This window comes from Acromyrmex echinatior, chromosome 9, assembly GCF_024713525.1.
Source record: "Acromyrmex echinatior isolate Ae372 chromosome 9, ASM2471352v2, whole genome shotgun sequence".
NCBI classification, from domain to species: domain Eukaryota; kingdom Metazoa; phylum Arthropoda; class Insecta; order Hymenoptera; family Formicidae; genus Acromyrmex; species Acromyrmex echinatior.
The window spans coordinates 6,784,130-6,806,421 of record NC_141860.1 but is presented as its reverse complement, the minus strand read 5'-3'; the positions used below and the strand labels follow the sequence as shown (position 1 = coordinate 6,806,421).

The following is a 22,292-nucleotide window of genomic DNA, read 5'->3' as shown; positions in this document are numbered from 1 at the left end:
ATCCTGCAGACACAACTCCGTTCAACATCTGTTCCCATTGTCGCTGGCTGTCCTTTCAAGCAAATAAACTACCGACTGAAAGACATAATGAAAAGATGTACGAGGACTGTCGCTCTGTTAGTGACAATCAATCCCGAACAGTCCCAAACAATCGTATCACAGTTCCTCCTTTCGATTCGTTTTTTAATGACACAAATTTCTTTCTAGTTTGACAGGCTCCCGGTAATGGACGATCAGCTTATAACATTTACGCTTACATTTCCATTTTGTATATTTATAACTCAGTTCGCGAAAAAGAAAACAAGATACTGGTACATTTATCTTTGAAGCCGCGAGTATGTTTCTGACATTATGTTGTTTAGAAAAATATATGCATTACGTAAACGTCATGTCTTTATTTACGCGATAAAATGTGAAGGGTTTTCCTCGTCCTTGCCAGGAACCTTCGCCGTAGCATCTTTACATTTCAGTTATATGCTTTCATCACTGTTGTTGCCATCGCTTAATGTTCATTGGTCGCGGTGTGTTGAAGATCTGTTAATTATTTTTTCTTTTTTTTTTTTATTGAATTATGCTGTGGAACTAATCTACTTCCATCATAGCGACATTAGAAATGGTGAACGGTACTAACGTAGTCGTCGATGAGATTCGAGGACGACAGACAAAAAGTCGGCACAAGTTCGCGCCACAATACGTAAGATCCCACCAGCATCAAGCCAAGTACGATTTAAACACGCGGATCAATTACACTTTTATACACGTACACCCTCACGTTATAATTATAATCCATTATATTTTATTCCAGATTGCCACTCACATTTTACTACTGCATATAAATAGCGCAATGTCGTTATATATATTTATCATCTCGATACTTCTGTATTTTACCCGTTAACTTTGTCATCATATTTATTACGTATCGTGTATCCCGGCACCTCCTGTCGGCCACAGGTCTGCGCTCTGCCATTTATCTAGTTCTAATTTCTCATTCAGATGACGTATATCTGAGAGTCGATCATTGACTATTTAAGCGTCGCGATTATACGCATATCTCGTGATCTTAAACATATCAACTGTATGACGCAATTAACGCGACTTGTGGCAGAGTGCATATTTGTGCCTGATTTACTTTGATTTCTGCCTTTTCTATAAGCCACGAGGCAAATGGCTCGTTCTATCGACGTGGAGATCATCGACTTTTAGTTATTGACACGAATTACGAATGGCGCAATCAAAACGCAATGAAACGGAAATATCCCTCAATGGTGTCTCTCTCGTCTGTATAACGAACCATAAGCCCGTTACACCTAGAAACAATCGCATCGTTCGCAAATCTACTTATTAGCGGTGGATGTGACATTTGTTTTTGTAGGAATTTGTATTCTGAAAGAGTAGACTAGCGAACGCGTGTTTATCTTCTTCTCTTCTTCGTGTACATCCTCCGCGCTCCTTGCGATCAGGATGCATTTCGACCGATTCCGTGTTCGGCGATCTCATTCCATGGATACGGCTGATTGGCGCTCATTAGCAAGTCAGTCTATGTCCAGTGTGAATGTCCGTGAACATTCGTGATAGAGTCTAAATGCAACCTGGCGCGATCGAGACCTTCCTCCCCTCCCTCCCCCCCACGAACCACGTAGCCGGTGTACGTGATAATCATGCTCCACAGAGCACCTCTGACGTAACTCTCTAAGCCTACAACTTGTGATTTAGTTTATCTTGTTTTCTGATGGTTCCTTTTTTTCTGTCATATTTTTTTTCATATTATTTTATGTTCTCCGCGGCAGCTACCACTATTATTATTATTATTACTACTGCTCTTCTACTACTTTTACTCTATTTCCTACTGCTACTATTACTATTATAACTCTATTGCTACTACTTTACTGTTGTCTTCTTTTTTTTTTTTTTTTTACTTTTTATCATCTCTTATGTTGAATTTTTTTTTTTTTTAATCTCTTTGACACACAGTTTTACGAGGAACGTTCCCGCCCTCACCTTTTTACATTTTGTGTCTTTTCCCAGTGTCGAACTGCAGAAAGCTAACCTAGAGGCCCATAATACCCAAACCCCTGGCAGCGGTACCACTCCCGGAGCATCCGGGGCCAGTGCTTCCCCCTCTACCACCACTACCACTGCCTCTCCCTTGGCCAGCGCCATCCCCTTGGCTCAGCTGCTAAGCAAGCCAGGCGCCCTCAACGCCCTATCTAGCCTCACCGCCCTCGGCGGACTCACGGAATTGCTAGGTGGTGCTGCTGGCGCAGCTGCATCCGCGCTACCGGTCCAGACTACCGGCGTGCACCGATCGCACAAGACCTTTACGCCGAGGCTCCGTAGCCCTGGCGCACCAGGCCCGACCGACAGCGGCAAGTTCAAGTCCGAGCGTACCAAGTATAATCCGTACTGAATGAACGGACAAGCAGCAGGATGATAATGATGTTACAGGGGGAACACTAATATAAATACAAATCTATTACTACATACTTTTAGCGTACACTTGTGTAATACACCGAAAAAAAAAAAAAAGTGCGTACGGACGCCAGGGTAGCGAGTACGAAGACTTGGCGAAGGATTGATTCGTCGTTTTGTGTTATTAAATGATTGTTCAGATGGGAGCGTGAGTACCATTGTCTAAATGGGTAGAGAGGATTGAGGAATTGCACGAAGCCGAGGAAGAAGATGATTCTCAATCACCTCTCGATCACGAGAAAGATTACCATCGATCGACGATTTTGGAAAGAAGGAATCTTTCTCCAGAAAAATGAAATACTTTTTAATCATTTTTCTGGAGATAACAATGCTCCGCTTGCCCATATTAGCTCACTTCCTCCTAAGAATCACTGTACGGAAACATTTTGTAGGATTTTTATTTGTTTTTGATGTATTATTTTTAGCTGAGGAAAAAGAACAGGCAGATTGGAGCGTTTGGAATATTTTGTGTTATTAAACCCGATTATGATCCGATGCTAAGTCTTAGAAACACACCATATACTATCGTGACACGCCCTCCGAGATCGGGATGTTCGACGCTATCGTGTGAAGACTGATTGTGTAATGTAATGAAGCGGCGGAATTCATTAATGATAAATTCTTTTGAGGTCCTTTACAATGACGAACATGTAGCTTTTCTTGTAACGTTTCATTTTCTACGAGCGATTTCTGATAGGCTCGGAGGACGCGATCGCTCATGCACCGTCGCAAGACAGCCTTTTTTTTATATAAAATATAAATACATAATTACATTACAATTATTATTACAATATATTATGGATTATAATTAATTAATTGTTTGAAAAAAAAAACTTATTAGTATATATAGATATACCAATGTGATTTTTTTTTTTTCGTAGTAGATAGAAATTCTATTGATAGAAAGAAATTTTTCGCGCGCGCGTGAATGAATATGTGTGATGAAGAGAAAGGGAAGGAAAGTGCGTGAAAGAAATCGTCTTTGAATCATGTGTTTATCAGTCTTTGTAATAAATCGTGTTGAGAATGCACTATGTCATAATCATGTAACGTAATGATTTAGATGACTTTTGCGGTCTTTTTTTTGACGAAAAAACGATCTGCAATCGAGCGATCTAGGAGTTCGCTAGAAATGCGAATACGGTGAATTTTAAAGCATTATAATCGACCATCGCAATATGAAATAATCAATGAAGCTAATACATAGTGTTGTAACGGTAATAAACTTAATCCTTATATGCACGCGAGACGACCAAGGTCTGCATGAAATCGCGTGTAAATTATGTTTTTGTGAAATTAAACTAATAAAACACGTATATACACATAAAAAACACAGTCAGATTTCTAATTCCACGGTAATTCGAGCGTTTTTTTGATTTATTGTTCTGTAAGTTATCGGAAAACGTGAAGTCGAAATATCGTCTAGCCGCGAAAGAACAATCGCGGTTAGATCCAAGTCTAACACAATCGCGGAAGAAAAAGGAAAACAGTTTGGACGGATGTTCAAGATGTTTCATCACTTGGATAAAGACGATCGATAATGGAATCTCCAGATAAGTGTTTGTGTGCTCAATTTTCTAGTTTATAGTGAGTACTTGCAAGTAGCGACCGATCGGGTGTAGGACATAATAGTCGGATTATCACAACAAGTACTGACCTATCGCGAGCGTGGCCATGGTTTATCGGAACGCGCGGTAATCGCATGAAGAATCAGTTCCGTTTGCAGAAAAATTATTCCGATCGGATCAACCGTCGCCATGATCGCGAGATATCTTCATTGCGTTTTCTTCATTTTAGATTGTACGGTCTCGTTCCATTTCTTTCTCGAGACAATAAACGTCAACTCCATGCCCAGGACTCTAAGTGACTGTTTATCAATGAAAAAAGCATAAGTGAGAGAATCGTGAGGAAATGCGTTAGAAAATGCTCACAGTCCCATCATGCATGTAGGTATATCAAGTGAAGCGATGCGTATAACGATGATATAATAAATCAAAGAACTATTTCGGATAAAATTAAAAGAATACTTGTATTTAAACGAAAACAAAATTTCATTGCTTGAGACAGATGATTTATTAAGGAAAGCCATTACTGTGCCTGGTATTCCTACATCGTGCATAGAATCCTGTAGACAGATAATCTTGAGATGTACATTAGTCTATAATGATATCGCAGAGCTTACATGCTTAACAGACTTTAGTTACCCTGTATCATCTTGTTAAATAAAGCTAGGCGTGTTTAATACAGTAAGAGAAATACAATACCAAATAAAAACAGCTCTGGCGGTCCTGCGAGTGAGGTCCCGCAATGTATTGGTTCGCAGGAAAAATGTATGACGGATATAAACGATAGCGAAAAATTTATTTCTCGACGATCTTTTATTCGGAAAACAACATATCCCTTTTGGATCGGAAATGAAATACCTCCAATATATTGCGCGACCACCTTTATGGCACTTGAACGTTTTATTACCACCTTCTTTTTTAAGCATAATGTTTTTGCGTTAATCTTTCAGCGATTTTTTTTAATTGAAAGAAAAAGTGAATGATAGAAATATACACACACATGCTCGGTTTATTATACCTTTAAATAGGGACGATTTTGCATATGAAGATATCTCGATTTGTTATAAGAATGCGACATGGCCTCTTCTATCGTTTCTTCAGCCTTAATAATAGTTACATTTCAAATAAAATTTAACATTTTTTAAAATAAATTTTTCACGATTTTGATTAACGCGAGCATTTTTTGCACTTTTTACTGTCGAACAGATTGTACATAATTTGACCGTATTCTGGTACATTCAGCGCCCGATATATTCGTCTTTCGTGCAATAGTTATGTTAATCATGGCAAACGTAGGATTTGGATCAGAACTGGCTACTTTTTGACGCTCAATGTGCGCTAAGAATACGGTCCATTGAAATACATATATATATATGTATATATATATATATATACTATGTCTCACCACGTACATGTAAGTGTTAAGCGTAACCAAGATCGGAGAGAAACTCGTACAGAGAGAGAGAGAGAGAGAAAGAGAGAGATATATAGATAAAGGGAGAGAAAGAGAGAGAGAGAGAGAAAGAGAAGATGTATCCATCCAACCAACTTGACCCAGGCTCCTGCCCGTTTTTGGTAAGCACCATCCATTCCTTCGTAGTCCTGTTAATCGATTTATCCTGTTGGCTGCGAAGTTCTCATTTACTGCGTTCTCAGTTCTCATTTTTTTTTCCAATTCAATCGTTGCGCAATCTTTTTTTTTTTTAATACCAAATATGTACGACCAACCAGTCCGAATCCTTCCGGGTTCGCGAGAAATCCTCGAGAAAAGTACGTATATATATCACGTGATAAAAATTTTTGTAGACCTCCGGAGTCGCGCGGTAACGTTGTTGCTCTGCATTCTTAGCAGACGTAGTAAGCTTTGTTTTGCAGGTTCGACACAAAATGTTGAACGCCTGCGATATCACTCTGCCGATGATGGTTCGTACAAAATTTATAGACCGGGCATGCAAATTAAGAGATTTTATACATTACGCCGGGCTTTGCACATATACTACGTCGGAATACGGCTCACGGAGAGTCACTAGATTCGTGTTGTGTTCTACTTCCGCGTCGCATGCTGCAGCATCTTTATTCGGACGAAAAGATTCGGCCGGTCAGCCTCGTTAGTCTTTTCCTCCGATGTTGAAAATGTGTCGGGATTTTATCTCGGTTCTCTCGTACGAGTATGAGAAGAGAGTCCTGGAAGATGATTGAAAATTCTCAGGAACATATAATCCACTAAGTGGACCAATCTTTTGTAGCTGTTAGAAGAGAGTACCAAGTTTTACATAACGCATGAGAAAATGAACCAATTAAAGTCCTTCATTTTCTTCCTTGCATAAAATAAAAGACATTAGCTCTGTTCAGTAGAAAAAAACCAACTTTGGAACTGTTGTAAAATTCTTTAATATGATTGGATCTTGTCTCACTTCTTTGAACGTACAAATCAATCATATTAAAGAATCTTACGACAGTTGCAAAGCTGCTTTTTCTGATGAACGCAGCCATTAATTGATTTTCTTACGTTCCATGTCGTTTTACAAGAATCTGTACTTCTGCCCTTGTAGAGAACTCTCATCTCATACTTGTTGGAGTGAACACAACCGGTAGAAATGAATGTTACTGCTTCTCACGACGCGACCGATTGTGTTTCAGGATATCGATGGAGACGTCGGGGGTGCCTATGCCCGCGTATCACTTCATCCCACCGGACCACATTGTGAAATCGCCCATCCACTAAATGTGGAGAGCCGTCGTGGTCGTTGTCGTCGTCGAAAGGACGCGGAAGCATCGCGGAAGCGCGCGAAGCTGTCAGTGGCATATGGGGCTGGGCCACACACTGTGTTCAGCTTGCAAATCGATACACTTGCAAAAAGAAACAAGACACACGACAGTGAGAAAGAGACAGAGAGAAAGAGAGCGAGAGAGAGAGAGAGTGAGAGAGGGAGGGAGAGAAAGAGAGAAAGAGAGTGAGAGAAAAAGAGACACACATAATACGTACTCACGTAGGACACTCGCACGTATTCAGAAAGGAGTCTACTTGTGCGCGCTTTAAATAACCGTGTACGTTAAAATCGAACATATTCTAATACTACAGATATACGTAAAAAAAAAACGCGTACACATATATATACACACATATATATATATATATGTATATATATAATATACATACACATACACGTGACACAATGAAGCGAGAGTTAAACGTACATGGAAAAATGATGAAGATACGCACGCGCGTACACAGACACACTTGAGTGTACAAAACTGTACAAAAAGTTATTTAAACAAAAGAACAAAAAATAATGATGCACGCCGCAGCCGCGAGCTGTTGCCGATTGGTAAAGGGAACAAGCCAAAGATATGTTAGTTTTCATTTTTATATTTAAACGAAAAAAAAAATGATGACGCAAGACGGGAGAGAAATACGAGAGAATTATTATTATTAATTATATTACTACGAACGATGATGCTAAATAAATATTAGGCCGATTGTTAGCGTTTTTTCTATTGCGGACACACCGTCGCGCCGACGGTTTTCGCGATCGGTTCGCGAACTTAGTTACTTCATCCGGAAGAAAAGCGACAACGGAAGTGCAGCTGGTATCACGAGACCGTTGTTCAGACAAATCGATAGTCGAAGAGCTCAAAGCGAATACTCCACTTTCGACTTTTTGACAAAATTTTATAGAGATTGCAAATTATACTGCATTCCCTTTTACTTGTGATACGATCGAAAAAATAAAATAATATATCTTTAATAGGAATTAAATTTATATTTTCATTTTTTTTACAGTCATTTTTAAATTATATTTAAACGCATGATATTTAGAGGCATCTTAAATTGTAATGAGAGAAGAAAATTTTAATTGCTTTGTATTTAACTTGCATTCTCGATGGAATGAGTTAATAAAAGTTACTCATATATTTGAGAATTTCTTAGAATAGAAATATTTTGAGTCTGCTTCGAACTCTTTGACGTTTCGAGGCGCGCGTTCCAAGTTACTCGTCATTTGGATAACTTGAACGATCTAAAATTGAATCTCGTATATAATATGTCGATCTCAATATCACACGATAGCACGTGATCGGCACCATCAATCGAAGACCGGGACATGTGTCGAGTGTCTCGATTACGTGGTCCCTCCTGCCCCCACATATCTTTCTCGACCACGTAATCGAACGTGATCCACCACGTCTCACTCACCGATTTCGATCGCGTGATCTTTCGTGCTCCGTCGATCCTCAATCATTTAGTCTCGCGTGATCCCATCAGTGCATCCGCGGTCAATTTTCGTGGCCGTGAGGTCAAAAATCACGGTCAACGGCCAGAAATAACCAAGATCACGAGTGATGTCATCGCGATTAACTGTCGTGCGGGAACGTTGAGGGAAAGTAAAATAATTAATCGCGCGCGGTGAAAAAAATTTACGTAGTTGCGTAGCTTTTGCATGTGAATCTTGGATTCCAAAATTGTCGGTAAAAGCTTTTCTTTTTTTCTAAAGGGGGGGGGGAAAGTAAGAAGAGAAAAAATGGAAAAAAAGAAAAAAAAACGACCGCGGACGCGTTCGCACCCGTCGATCGTTCGGCGGCCCTCGGAAGCGCCGAAGGAACGAGAGGGTTGCGCGTCTTAGTGCACCCTCGGCATCGTCCTCGACGTGAGACGCGCCCTGGACGCCTTCGACGCCTCTTCGCGGTAAATCTTGTAAATCGAGGGTCGAATACGGCCGACGTTGTCGTCGCTGGGGAACGATGCCGAGGGCGCGCTTCTGTTGAAGGAACAAATGAAATTATTACGTGGAATATATATAAATAATGATATATATTATATATATATACACATAATATATATATTTATTATACGCGATAAAGATAATTAGAGAAGAGATAAATAGCGATGAAAAGGTGCGAGCTCAAGCCCAGACTCGACCAGACTCGAGGCGTCCTTTCCTTTCTTCATCAACCACTTAAAGCCTCCCATTGACGATTTCAACCCTCCTCCCCACATTGGAATTTGGTCCCACACTTGCGGTTTGGTTCGCGAATCGTAAGGACCGCTCCACAATGACGATATCTATTTATCAATTTTGAATATAGTTTTTTGTATGTACATTTCTTCATTACTATCTTTATCGACTCTTAATTCGCGCGTTATTTTAGTCGTTACGATATCGATATTTAATAAAATTGTTACTTTATTTCGAAGAAAAATGCGCGCGCGCGCAACAATTGTGCAACGCCCTTTTGAGATTGTTTTATTTTAGTAAATTTTATTTATGACTAGTCTGTACACAAATTGCGAAATAATCATGTTTTGAGACTTGTTGGATATTTATATTGCGTCTAGTTTCGTCTCGATTTATATTAAAAGACGAGTTAAATTAAAGGAATTATGAGGTTTAAGAATTGCTGAAGTATATAATAGTTGTATAACTAGTTTCTGAATTCTGTTGTAAGATCAAGTTAACGCCAATGTAATTGGCTGTGGCGCGGACGATTTACACCTTACGATGTATCCTGTACCGATAACTTCCATTATGTGCCAAACATAAATTAAAATTTGGGAAAAAAAAAGAAAAAAACATTTTGCTAGAGAATGTTAGTCTGTGCTTCCGATGTCAGCTCAATTAATAATCGGTGGTCTTCGCGCGTACGTATTACTTTTATATATCTTAACCGATTTGTACTCGCATAGAAAACTGCTCTTAATTTTAATATATGTAAATTAATCCTTCCAAAAAAAAAAAAAATAATGATAATTGTATCGATCCTAATTTATGTTTGTGTATAACTGAATAATATTGTGGAGTCAGTTTTGTGATATATTTTTTTTTGTCTTTTTGTTTGTTTTAATTGAAAATATTTTGCGGTGCTCGCTTCTTTTCGATGCGTATTGTAAATATGTTTTTACGTTGTACATATTTATTAATCTCGGAGCATATCCTTGTTTATATGATGAATTTTTAGGAAGTGATATCAGCATCTCGCATCGACATCTGCGATTTCATCTTATTTATTACATCAACGTATCTTCTCATTTTGATCGCAACACGCGCTTCATCATTTCGTTTACCGAATGAATAAGTTGCGAATGGCTCCTTCGTGTGAAACACGAGAAAATTTGCCCAAATTTAGTTGTGTCGTTAAATATGGGACTCATAATATAACGAGTAATATAACGAGTTTAGAGATAAAGAGATTTTTCTTTTCTTAAGAAAAATTTTAATTGAATACGTTATATAATTTTTTATGGATTCATTTAATTATATGTTAACATATAAATCTTTGTTAATGTAAAGCTTATTTTGAATTTAATGAGTAACTGATTTACCTTGCAATTTATTTGCACTAGAAATTTGTTTTATCAAAATTTAACTGCTGGAAAGACTCTGAAAAAATTGCAGTTAAAGCTCCAATTAGATTTTCAATAAGTTAACGTCAAAAGACGCACTTATTTGACCATCTTTTACGACGCAATCTGTATACGAGAGAAAAATCGATTCCGTACAGAATCCAATGCGTTTTTCTTTTTAATTCGTCAGATGAACTTTAGATTAGTAATTGGTACGATCAACCGCGAGAGTCTGTTGGTGACATTTAAAAATTAGGTTTGAAAAATTTAATCTTGTTATTTATAATTATTTATATACATACATTATGGAAAATCATTTTTGTTATTATACACTTTGAAGAAGAAAAAAAAAGTAAAAGTATTTCTCTCTTTTCTCATCGCGGCAACAAGGCACTCCTCTCACATCTCCTCTTCACCCTCGCTAACGCCCTTGCTCCCCCATTCTCCACCGATAGATAGACAATGATGGCGTACAGTAGTAATTATGTAAGAGAAAAAAAATGGTAAAACATGAGACGAGCAACAGCATCGAGCGACAAGTTGTCTCTGCTAAGTCGATAAAAAAAAGTCGATAAAAAAAGATGAAAATAACAATTAGTGAGAGACGCTGTATGATTGTGTATATCAACAATAAATAATTGCTGTGATTAGAATCGATTATATTAGTAAGTAGTTAAGGATCAATTTTTAAGGCACTTCGCGGAGAGAGAGAGAGAGAGGGAGAGAGAGAGAGAGAGAGAGAAAGAGAGAGTAAAAAATGAAGGTGTACTTATTGATATATGATAGAGAAAGAGATGGGAAAAGGAAGAAAGAGTGCATGTGAGTGTACATATGATTGTTTACGAGCGCGAAAGAGAGACAAAGAGAGGAGAGAAAGAGAGAAAGACGCGACAAGAGGATAGGGGAGGTTTTTAGGACCCACTTTATAAGCGACTGAAGTATGTACGTGCGCGCGTGCGTATAACCCTCTCGAATCGTCAGCAGAGGTATTATCCAAACGCTAGGAAGTGTGGAGATCCTTATAAATCATTCTCTGATAATTAAATTAGATTGAAGAGAAAGAAAATTAAACCGTTAAACGGAAAAAGCGGAAGACAAGCGCGTTTACGTAAAGATAAATTATGATCTCTTCCCACTCGAACTCTGTGTCTCTTGATAAATCCTTTCAGTACCAAATCAGATGTAAAAATTTGATCTATCTTTTTTATTCCATTTTAGCCAATTTTAGAACTTGGGAGGATATTTTATATTTGTAAACTTGTATCAATCCTACATAGGTTAAAGATCTTGTGTATTTAATATTCACATACGGAACGTCACTGTTAAAAAGATAATAAGCTGATAATATACCACTTGGGTACTGGAAGGGTCAGGAATGCAGAACTGCACAGAAGTATCGTTTTAAAATGAACATTTGAAGTGGACAAGAGAGATGAAGAAACCTTCACGCTTAGTGACCTTTCCAAGTGCGTCGAGGGGGAAGAACCACGTTTCTTATTCGCGCACAAAAGAACATAATAGTAAAATGATGACCACCAGCTACACGCTTAGACTACCTTCCGTTAGGTTTCGAATGCGTTTTTACGAAGCAACGTGACGTATACTTTCCCCTTTAATGATAATTTCGGAACTTTTATATTGCTATGAACTACGACTCTTAACAAACGTAAATAATAATGGAAAATTATGTTTATTTGTTTTTAAAAGCCTCTGCGTATGACGTTCGTAAAATGCGTGTTTATGAAAGTAGAGAAAAAAATCGGAACATTTTGTATTGTATTTTATCTTTATTATTGCTTATTATAAATGTTGTAATTTTCTAAACTTCAAAGTAGATACTTGTGTTGGAATAATCTAAATATAGTTTCTGAAAAATTTTACATTTCTATGAACATCATAAGTTATCTATAATATCAAAAAACGATTTTAATAGTTTACTATGGTACAGGCTAAGTGTCAAGAGCAATAATTAGTGATATTCTTCTTAAGGAACGTATACGACACGGTATAAAAATTAAAAAGCAGTTCTTAATACGGACGCGTGATTTATTAATTGTACTAATAATTATGAAGCAATAATGACGAGTGAATGGGATTAAAGGTTGAATGAGATAAAAACTGAAAACTTTTTAGAACTTTGGAGATTCGATGAAACTGAAAACTGTTTCAGAGAATTATGTGAAGTCAGAAATAACTAATTTTCTATTTATTAGAAAAGATTGAAATCAATCGGGAAGCATTGTTTTAATTGAAAATCCCATTCACTCTTCAAATTGGTTCACTTGGCATTATCATAAGTAATTAAAGGACGACGCGACTCGAAGATATTTGATTGAAAATCACTTGGGAGCCAAGGAACAACGCAGACGAGAAGAGCCTAGGATTAATTTTGATAAAATTTCAAATTGTTTGTCCGCCACTAATTGTGATTTGGATAAAATTTCAAGTTGTTTATTCGCTAACTAATTGAAATTTTAATATTAGCTTCGCCTTATTTTATAAAGATTTTACTCGATACGTGTACAATAATTATCGGCTTGAATGTTATCGAAAATTATTACAAATTTTTATGAAAGAAACAAATTTCTAAGAAATTTGGAAGCGAACTTTCGGATACTTTTAAGAAAGTACGAAGTTTCCTTAATCTGCGTACGTAAGCGACCAATTAAGGCAATTTGTTGTAGCTGATGGTTTTCTCGTTACCGCTTTCAGTCTACCTATTATCTGAAGATGTCCTTTTGTCGCACTGACGTATTCCAGAAGCATATCCAAGACACATATGACTAGGATACGAATAATTAATATCTCTTTTGCTCCGATAACCTAGCCTAGCTGTATTTATCCGGCGTGTATCGTCATTCAGAAATCGATTAATTGTATATTTCGGGGCACCTATTATAGGCACTTCGATTCAATCGACTCTCTGTAGCTTCTAGTGATCGTTAAGATATCGTCTATCGCGTGTTCGAAAAAAAGAAAAAAAAATATCGGAAAGAAAGAAACACGTATCTATCGCAGGAGTAATCTAAGAACGATCAACGAGGATTAGGACACGTTAGAAGATTATATTTCCCCCTCTCCCCTCCCCCCTCCCCAAGATCTGTTGCACCAACAATAGTTAGCACTAACCGCAGTTAACGATATAATGCTTTCTGTATTATAGATAGGGATGTGTTCTCGGCAGAAACGAGAAATATCTAAACTGTTAGTTAGTCAGAGCTATCTGTGCTGTTGGCTAAAAGTCATTTATATGTAAGAAAGCTTGCGTTTATACAACGGTTAGACCTAACTTCGGAGCAACTGACGCTGACCAATGTTTCAACGAGGACGCGGTTATTTTCGCTCGTATGGAATTTTTGCGAGAGGAAGGAAGAAAGGAAAGACTAACGCGATCGTTGAAAAGTCCCGGGTACGTACGCTCCTTCCCCCTCATTACATTAAGGTGCATACAAGAGTTAGAAGAGAATCAGCAGCAAAATCGCAGAGAAAGAGAGAGAGAAAGCGGGCACAGGGAAACCCGACTCGTCCTTCGGACATGATAGCGGGGAAGGAAAAATGGAAAAGTGAAACGGGCGTAAGAGAGAGATAGCAAATGTCAGCATTCATTGCGATCATATCGTTGTGGCGTAGAGCAATCTGTTAGTGCAGGGGCCTTATCCTTATTGCGTGGGTCCTACCGAGGATTGTCGCGATTGCAATTGCGTGTACGGGCCGTGTGTTTTGCTAGATGTTTTGTAAGAGATACCGAGTTCGAGTTAGGTACAAGTACAAATCGGAGTGGAAGATATCTACTTTTACAAGATTTTCATGGTATGTCTTGTACGTCGGTTTTTTTCGGAACAAACGGCTCGTGTCTACGGAAATGTGACGTTACGGGAGCCATCGGTAGCTCGGAAGGAGTGAAATGCAACGCTCGTATAATCTAATCGTATATCTAATCGAGCTTCTCCGATCTTTGCGGAGAGCCACTTTGCGGTGCTTCAGGAACGAACATCCGCGGCAATTCTCGCCAGGGACCTAACATTACCGTAACGCAAGGCAATCAGCTAAGAAATAAACTTAATTTTTATAGAATATTGAATCGCGCCCTTTCTTCGTCGGGGCGTGGAATTTAAAGGGCAAAGCCTTTCTTCCTCGCGAAAGGAAAAATTAGTGCGATTGAACGATTGTTCGCGATACCTCTTCACGCCGTATTGTCGCGCGATTAGAGGGCGAATCAGACGACAGACAGATTATTCTGACGGTTTATTGTAATGTTAAAATATGCTGCAGCTTTTTGAAATTGTAATGTATCATCTATGCGCTATATCGGAGAGAGGAATCTTGAGGACAAACGCTAATAATAGTAATTGACATAAAATATATGACGAAAATACGGAAGAAGCGACGCTGTGATTGCAGCACTGTGCTATATATTGATGTGATGACATTTTATTCTAAGAGTAGGAACACCTAAAAGATAAGTGATTCCTAATTTTTTTCGACCTTTAAATAGTCAATTGCTATTTGCTGCTTGAAAGTAAAATTAGGATATGCGATTGCCACTTATGATAATCAGTGTTCTACGATAATCAGGAAATCTTTGTATGTGAAGCTAATTGATGCTTCTTAAATATATAAGTCTGTCGTCTAATCGGTCCTGACATCGCGATTTTTCCCTGAATAAGTTAAGACGAATTAAAAATCGAGCGCACGTATAGATAGTCGACGTAATAAAGAAGAAGGCTGTCGACCAAAAAGGAGCCAAAAAGATCAGCACTTGGTGCGATTTAGGTGCCAAAAATCGAATTGTGAAAACTCATCGCCGAGCGGCTCAATTTTGTGCCAAGCTAACATAAATTGCGAACAGTATAACACGTGTGCCAAATCGCTGTTATTAATCACTACTGTTTCGGGTAGCGAATCCCCACCTGACGACTCCATGAATATCGACGAGATACGCTCGTTTGCTCGAATTCTTTTTTTAACGTTGTTTTATACGTTCTCTTAATTAAATCTTAGGTTTACACGAATTATACGAGAAGTATTAGCTGCGGGCATATTTTGTTACAATATTTTAAGTTATAGGAAATTTTTATGTAGAAAATGATCGCGATGAAACAATTGAGTACGTCTTAGACAATCATGAAGTATTAGTGATATTTTTATAACTTGATCTGTTTTTTATTACCAATATCTTAGAAAATTGCAATGACTGAATTCCTAATGTGAAGTATAAATATCGTTAGATAAGATAATTCTTCTCGCTATTCTTCTATTCTTCCAATTTATTCTCAATTTGTAAATCTTGTAAAAAAAATATAATACAAATTATTAATATAAAATATATAATTACTATTAAATATAGATTGTTTGGAATTTTAGAATGGTTTTGATTTTTCAACTCTAATTACATCTTAAGAATACTGGATCGCCGCAAAATCGTAAAAAAAAAAAAAAAAATAGCAATCTCGTCGAATCGAAACGTCAGGACGGGAATAACAAGTGAATTACATTTTCTTGACAACTCAAATGTATGTAAATTAAAAGTTGCGCCTTGCCCGATACGGCAGGATGCTGAAATTATAAAAAAATACGATATTACAATTTTGCATGTGAAGCTCTCAGTTTCTGCACTTGCGATACATTGAAAAGAAAGACTCGCGTTGTCTCGTAGAGATTCAACAGAGTCATTTCGCTCTCCTCTCGTTAGCGTAATTACCTCCTACCGTGTGTTTTTCTTCTTCTTCCTCTTTTTTTCTCTTTAACAATTGATCGATTAAACTTGCAACAATCTGTTGTTCAATCTGCAATAGATTGTTATCAAGACAAAAAAAAAGTCTGATCTTAAAGACAAAATGATCTTATAACTTATTGTGAGTGTGTTCCTTTTTAAGAAAAACGTAAGTCATATCAATTATCGATGAGAACAATAAATTAGATATCCCCTTCTTTAATGAGAAAAAGTGTTCGTCATAAGATATTGTATTTTCGTAGAATATGCGTGTATCACGATTTGACAGTAGAAAACTTTCAAAACTATATCTTCGAGAATGCTAAAATGGTATGCTGAAATATTAAACGGGAAGCGAAAATGTGCGCGCCAATTTTGATGATAGCGGTTTCTATATTATGGTCGCATGAAGAAAAATCGCTTACACAGAGATTTTTCTCTATTAGAAAAATATGGTGCGACACACTATTGCGGATTGTTGCGACTTGATCTATCGTCGAAGTCTCCACATATTTCTACTTACTTATTCTCTTCTGTTAGCTTTCTGTTTGCCGTCGAGAAGCGTCAAAGAAAAAAAAAAATAACAAAAAGAATAATACGTAACGATAGAGGTAATTCGTATTAAAGCGTACCCTCTATTCTCTTCCCAGCAGTCGCGTCTTCTCGACTCCTCTTTGTCCCTTCCTCTATCTTAGAATCCTATTTCCTTTATCTTCCTCGGCCAGGAAAATCGATTTACGTTAGAAAGCCTTTACGAAAACAGGGTCATAAATACTTACGTATAATACGAGTATTTTAAATTTTTAACGCGAAAGAAAGGGATAAACAAAACGAGGTGTAGTAGTGCGATGTAACGGAAAAAAAGAGAGAGAGAGGATAAAATTTTTTACAAAAAAAAAAAAAGATAATGTGAGGTGCAAAATGTCGCGTGTACGATTTGCGTCTTTCAATGCGTAGAGATCGTCGCCCTTTGTAACGCATGTCGCCCCGAGGACGTGTGTTGCGCACAGAGAGCGCAAGCTGTGATCTCATACTCGAGTTCTGCGGACCTCTTGATCCTTTCAACATCCTTAATCGGACGATGAGTGTCTCGGATGTCTTTCGTAAATTCTATTTATTAATTATATAAAATGCGACATTTTACATATCTGCTCTTAACGCATTTGTAATTGTTACTTTCAAAATCTAATGTGTGACAATACACGGTACGACCAATAGAAATTATTAACGTAATGTGGCTGTTGAAAGGGTTGAGCGAGGGGACGCGCTGCATTCGCGAGATCGTAGAATAAAATTAATGATATTACGAGGTGAAATCGCGCGCAGAGGAGGGACACATTGAAAGTACCGATCGCGAAGAGATTTCGGAGCCGCGTAGAACAGAGAGAGGGTGGTTTACGAAAATGTATTCCGCGATAGTTTCCTCGCGATCGGTCGCCTCGCACAGCGTAAAGTACATTATTCCAGGGTAAAGTTTTGTAAAATCGTCTGGTACGCAATATTTTATGTAAAAAGCAAACACATAATGAAGACACACTTAACAACCAACACGTTCACACGGAGAACACACTTTGAGCATGACGTGAGAGAGAAAGGTGAGAGAGAGAGAGAGAAAGAGAGAATGTGAGAGAGGTGTGAATGGAGGCTAGAAGAGGAGGAACATTTTCGTGATGATCGTATTACCATGAGAATGAGAGACGAAATGAAACACCTGCTGTAGGCCGGCGATACGTAACATACGTATACGTATGCGTATATATACATACTTGTATACAACATACAATTACACTGTAAGTATATATATATAAATATATAAGAGATACTTATACTTTATATAGCTGCATTCGTCGTGTCATTACGTATACAGGGCTTGCGAGCGTTGACAGGTGATTTGTCTCGGCTGGCGTGTTTAAGGATCGCATGGGAGCGAGCGAGCGAGAGAGAAAGGGAGAAAGAGAAAGGGAAACGGAGAATGAGAGGGTGTGTGTGCGTGTGCGGGGTGAGGAAGCTATATCTCTTGTAGTCGGCGTTACATATCTTCGACTCGTTGTTTGCGAAGCGTCACATCGTTCAAATCGTTGCAAAATACCGACGTCAGTAAAGTATTGACATATGTTGCAGAAAAACACTATTATTAGTAGTGTGGGAGCCTGCGAGACCCGTGGCACGTTTAACGATAAATGTGGCTGTTTCTCCGTATTTGATAATAAAAAAAAAAAAAAGAAAAAGAAAAAAAGATTAAAGTTCCTACATAGTGCACTTTATCCAAGGGATGTCCTTTGGACGTCTTTAGAACATCCCTTGGTAGATGCTGTACTGTGTAGGAATCAATCACGGTGAGAAAGATGATCTACGCAGAGCTGTCTATAGACTAGTTGTAACAATGTTGGTTAAGGATAAACGATATATATTACTTTCTCTCCCTGCCTATTTTACAAATAAGGCTACGATATAGAAAGGACCACGTGATAAGGATTACTTAATTAAGAATAAATACATCATTGTTGCAACGCAAGTCCTGAATGGCATCGACCACTGGCGTAGGTACTTTCATAAACGTAAACAGGCATTCTGGATTCTGACAGCCGCGTTTAATGTTACTCGTGCGCAGAAAAAATCTTGGGTTAACGCAAATAGATTCGGGAAGAACACATAGGTGACCCTCGCCCAACGTCTACCTACATATCAAAGTTTAGTTTAAATGCCAGGAACCTTTCTGATAAAAGAAAAAAAAAAAAAACTCCAGAGTTCTCATCCCGATCCTCCCGCAGATCAAAGTCGGAAAAACTTGCACAGTGTTAGAAAAAAAGAGAAAAAAAAAACATCGTTGATCGGGGCACTACGCCTCTAGAGTATAGCCCGAGGATTCTGGGAAACTAGCTTTCGGATCCCTCGACCCTTATCCTCGTGTTTCTCAACCCGGGACTACCTCCTCATCATCTCGTCCTCCCTTCCACCTCACTCCGAATCTCCCCAACTTCCTCCCGGTGCATCCTAGGTTTAGAAGATATATTTGTATTGTCAGTTATCACACACTACTAACACTAATACTTACTACTACGATCTATAACTATAATGATTCTTATTATTATTAATACTGCTATTGTATCACACCTCTCCATAGGTCGCATAAATACGACATGCCCTGTTGTTGTTGTTGGATTGATTATCGATCACGCGCGCGGAACGAGAAGTAAAGGCGAATAAAAAAAGAAAAAGAGAGAGAGAGACGAGTTCTTTCGAAAAAAAGAGATCGTTGACTGCGTGAGTGTTTCGCTTTGTGTTTCTAGGTTTCTCAGTTTCTTACGATCACACACAATTGTTGTAAAGTAGAGCTTACCTACACTTGACGGCTTATTATTACTTCCACACACTGTTGCATCGTTGTCACTTTCGGCGCTCGGTTACACGCACTGAGAGAAAAGAAGTTTTAATTACGCTGAAGTTGCCTTAATTAATTAAGATAACGATAATTTCCTGCAATTAGTTCGGATGTGAGAGCATTCTGCTGTAGAAGAGTGACAATCGTGCTCGTTATTAATGTCGATTGTTCTCGTATATGCAAAATATTTAATATATAAACTATTAGCTGTGCCAAGTAGTGTTTTTGTAAAAAAAAAAAAAGAAATAAAGATTATTGCTGCAAAATGAAAGTATAATCCATTTTAATAAATTCACCTGTCAGAAATATGTCGTCAATGCAAAAATGTAGACGCGGATCAATAACCGATTAATTCGTAGGAAATAGCAATTTGCCTTAATGCAATATGCATGCACCTTTCTTTTTTAATATCGCAGTTTGATCTATATGCGCAATCGAAAGTGCAATCGATAGTGTAATCGATTTTCTCTCAGTGAGACTCTTCGTAGAGGAGCGTAGATTTAAAGAATGTAGCGCGCGCGCCTGAAATTTCATGAAATGTATAATACGCGATTGGAGAAAGACGTCAGGAAGAGTACGCTATCATCGTCATTGTTAAGGATTATATAGTTACAATAATCAATTTCCTTTGTTTTTATTCGACGATCGTTCTCCGTCATCATGATCGTGTTCTAGGTATTCAAACGTATTTTTCATCAATATTCAAACAAATTTCTTATACATGATCGTGACTTCTGTACAGGATCAAATAATTTTGCCATTCTCCACTTATTATTTCAGTGAACGATGACATTGTCCTCTTATGTCATTTTTTATTATGTATGAATTATTTGCTGAGAACGAGAGACATATTGTAATTCACATCTACTCTAAGGTGTTTGAAAAAAGAGCGTAAAGATGCACAAAACATAATCAGAATTTTGTAAAAATAGCACTTTAAATAAAACTGATAAGACTTTGAGGGACCATCAAAAATTGAATTTATTTATACATAAAAGTAGCACATGCACGTAAAAAAAAGTAAAAAAAAATCTATAATTTTTTAATCTTCCTGTAACTATCAAAAAATGTTGATTATATCCATATTTGCATATCACAACTGACATTAAATACGATTGTCCAATTATGAATTTTATTTATTGTATGTGGCAATCAAAAATCTGTGCAAAATGTTAGGATAAAGTTCGGCAACAATTAGTGTTTAAATCAATTAAACAATTAGTGTTTAATTAATAACAATATTATATATACAAGATTTTTAAACTTTAATAGAGTTCATGAATTTAAACTCACTGTTATTGTATATTTTAGTCTTATTTTACGCTTCTTTTTCAAGCACCCTGGAATCAGTCGCCCTCGAACAATACGAGAGAAATTAATAAGCAGAGTCAAGTGGAAAATGATCATTAAGATTCTGCCGCATTATTTGAGGGTCGATGTCTATATACGAATCTTGTAATTTATGCATTATGCATGGGCGATGCAAATTGCTAAAAAATAAACGTGAGATTCGGCAAGCTCTATTTTCTGGTCGCGCCATTCAATAGAGATACAATAAACCAAAATGCACAGAAAGAGAGAGAGAGAGAGAGAGAGAGAGAGAGAGAGAGAGAAATATATAAATGTGATATCTTTTAAATACTTTTGAATTAACTTTTCTGGGAGGGGGGGAAGAAAAGAGAGATAATAAATCTCTCTTACGGTATGTAAAAATATTCCACATCTTCGACATATATAAATACTAGATTACTTGTTTAATTAATTTATTTATTATTACACTCAGACGAAAGACGCTCATCTAAAGCAGATTTTATTCAAAGCTCTATTTTGTGATTCTTGTACGATCTTATATCAAATATTTTTTAGCGGTCGGAAATACAGAGTGAACGTGAGAAAAAAGCAAGAATTTGAAAGAGAGAGAGAGAGAGAGAGAGAGAGAATGAGCAAAAGCGAAATTGGAAAAAAAGCCGCTCGATTCGAGGAGAATCCGTAATTGTCAAATCGTTAAATGATCCATAATTTGAAATGAACAATTTCCAGTCGATGATTATCACATATCAGACGAATGGGTTTTGAAAGTTATTTCTTCCTTTGTACCTTTGTCACTAAAATGCAAAGCTCGAAAAGAGTGTATTATCCTATTTCTAAAATATATTCTCCATATGACAATTTGGCAGCTACTTGCTATTCTCCTTAACGTTCGTAAGGGCAATAAAACAATGTAAATTTTTCGAGTACACTTGTATTTGAATGTGCAAGTTGCATAAAAAGACAGATTTTTTAGATATCACACTGTCATATTTATTATTCTACGATAACGAACGATCGGCTCGCGGGTCGACCGCGCTCTCGAAAAATAGCGTATTTGCGCCTAGATTACTGTATGGCAAACAAGGTAACGTTTATTAATTTTTTTATAACATCCACGACAACATGCGGGTGCGGTCGATCGGGCGCCATTATGCGAATTAATATTATTAATAATAAAAAGAAGACAAACCGTACGCATTGTTCTTTCCAGTAAAAGAAGAAGCAAGGTTTTCGGTGTTTTCACTACGATTGATAAACGATTCTATTATTGCATATAATATTACATTAATAACAATATTATTGCTGTAATGTTTGTTTTTGGTTATTAAAGTGTGTATATAGCAATATATTCTAGAAATGGTTGCTCTCGTACATTCTTTTACTCAACCCTTTAAATTAACAGACATCTTGCAATTTTATATATTTCCTTTAATTTTTTATTGAAGTCTTCACAGAGATACTGCGAGCTTCATTGATAATCAAATTCTTTGTGGTCTGATAATTCTTATGTAT

General features: G+C 37.4%; 1 protein-coding gene across 6 annotated transcripts in view; it reads left to right on the top strand.

Annotated features, from left to right (window-relative positions):
• mub (poly(rC)-binding protein mub) overlaps positions 1-22,137 on the top strand; it is a 123,846-nt gene extending 101,709 nt beyond the window's left edge. For 5 of the 6 annotated variants that reach the window (XM_087409288.1, XM_011064535.2, XM_011064534.2 and 2 more), the window contains exon 8: positions 2,026-4,745. In XM_087409288.1, coding sequence (XP_087265414.1) covers positions 2,026-2,407 — 382 coding nt within the window. In that variant the 3' untranslated portion in view covers positions 2,408-4,745. Of the gene's footprint in view, positions 1-2,025; positions 4,746-6,674 lie in introns of those variants that run through there. The other variant, XM_011064541.2, reaches the window with a different exon arrangement.
• Positions 22,138-22,292: the final 155 nt, after the last annotated feature.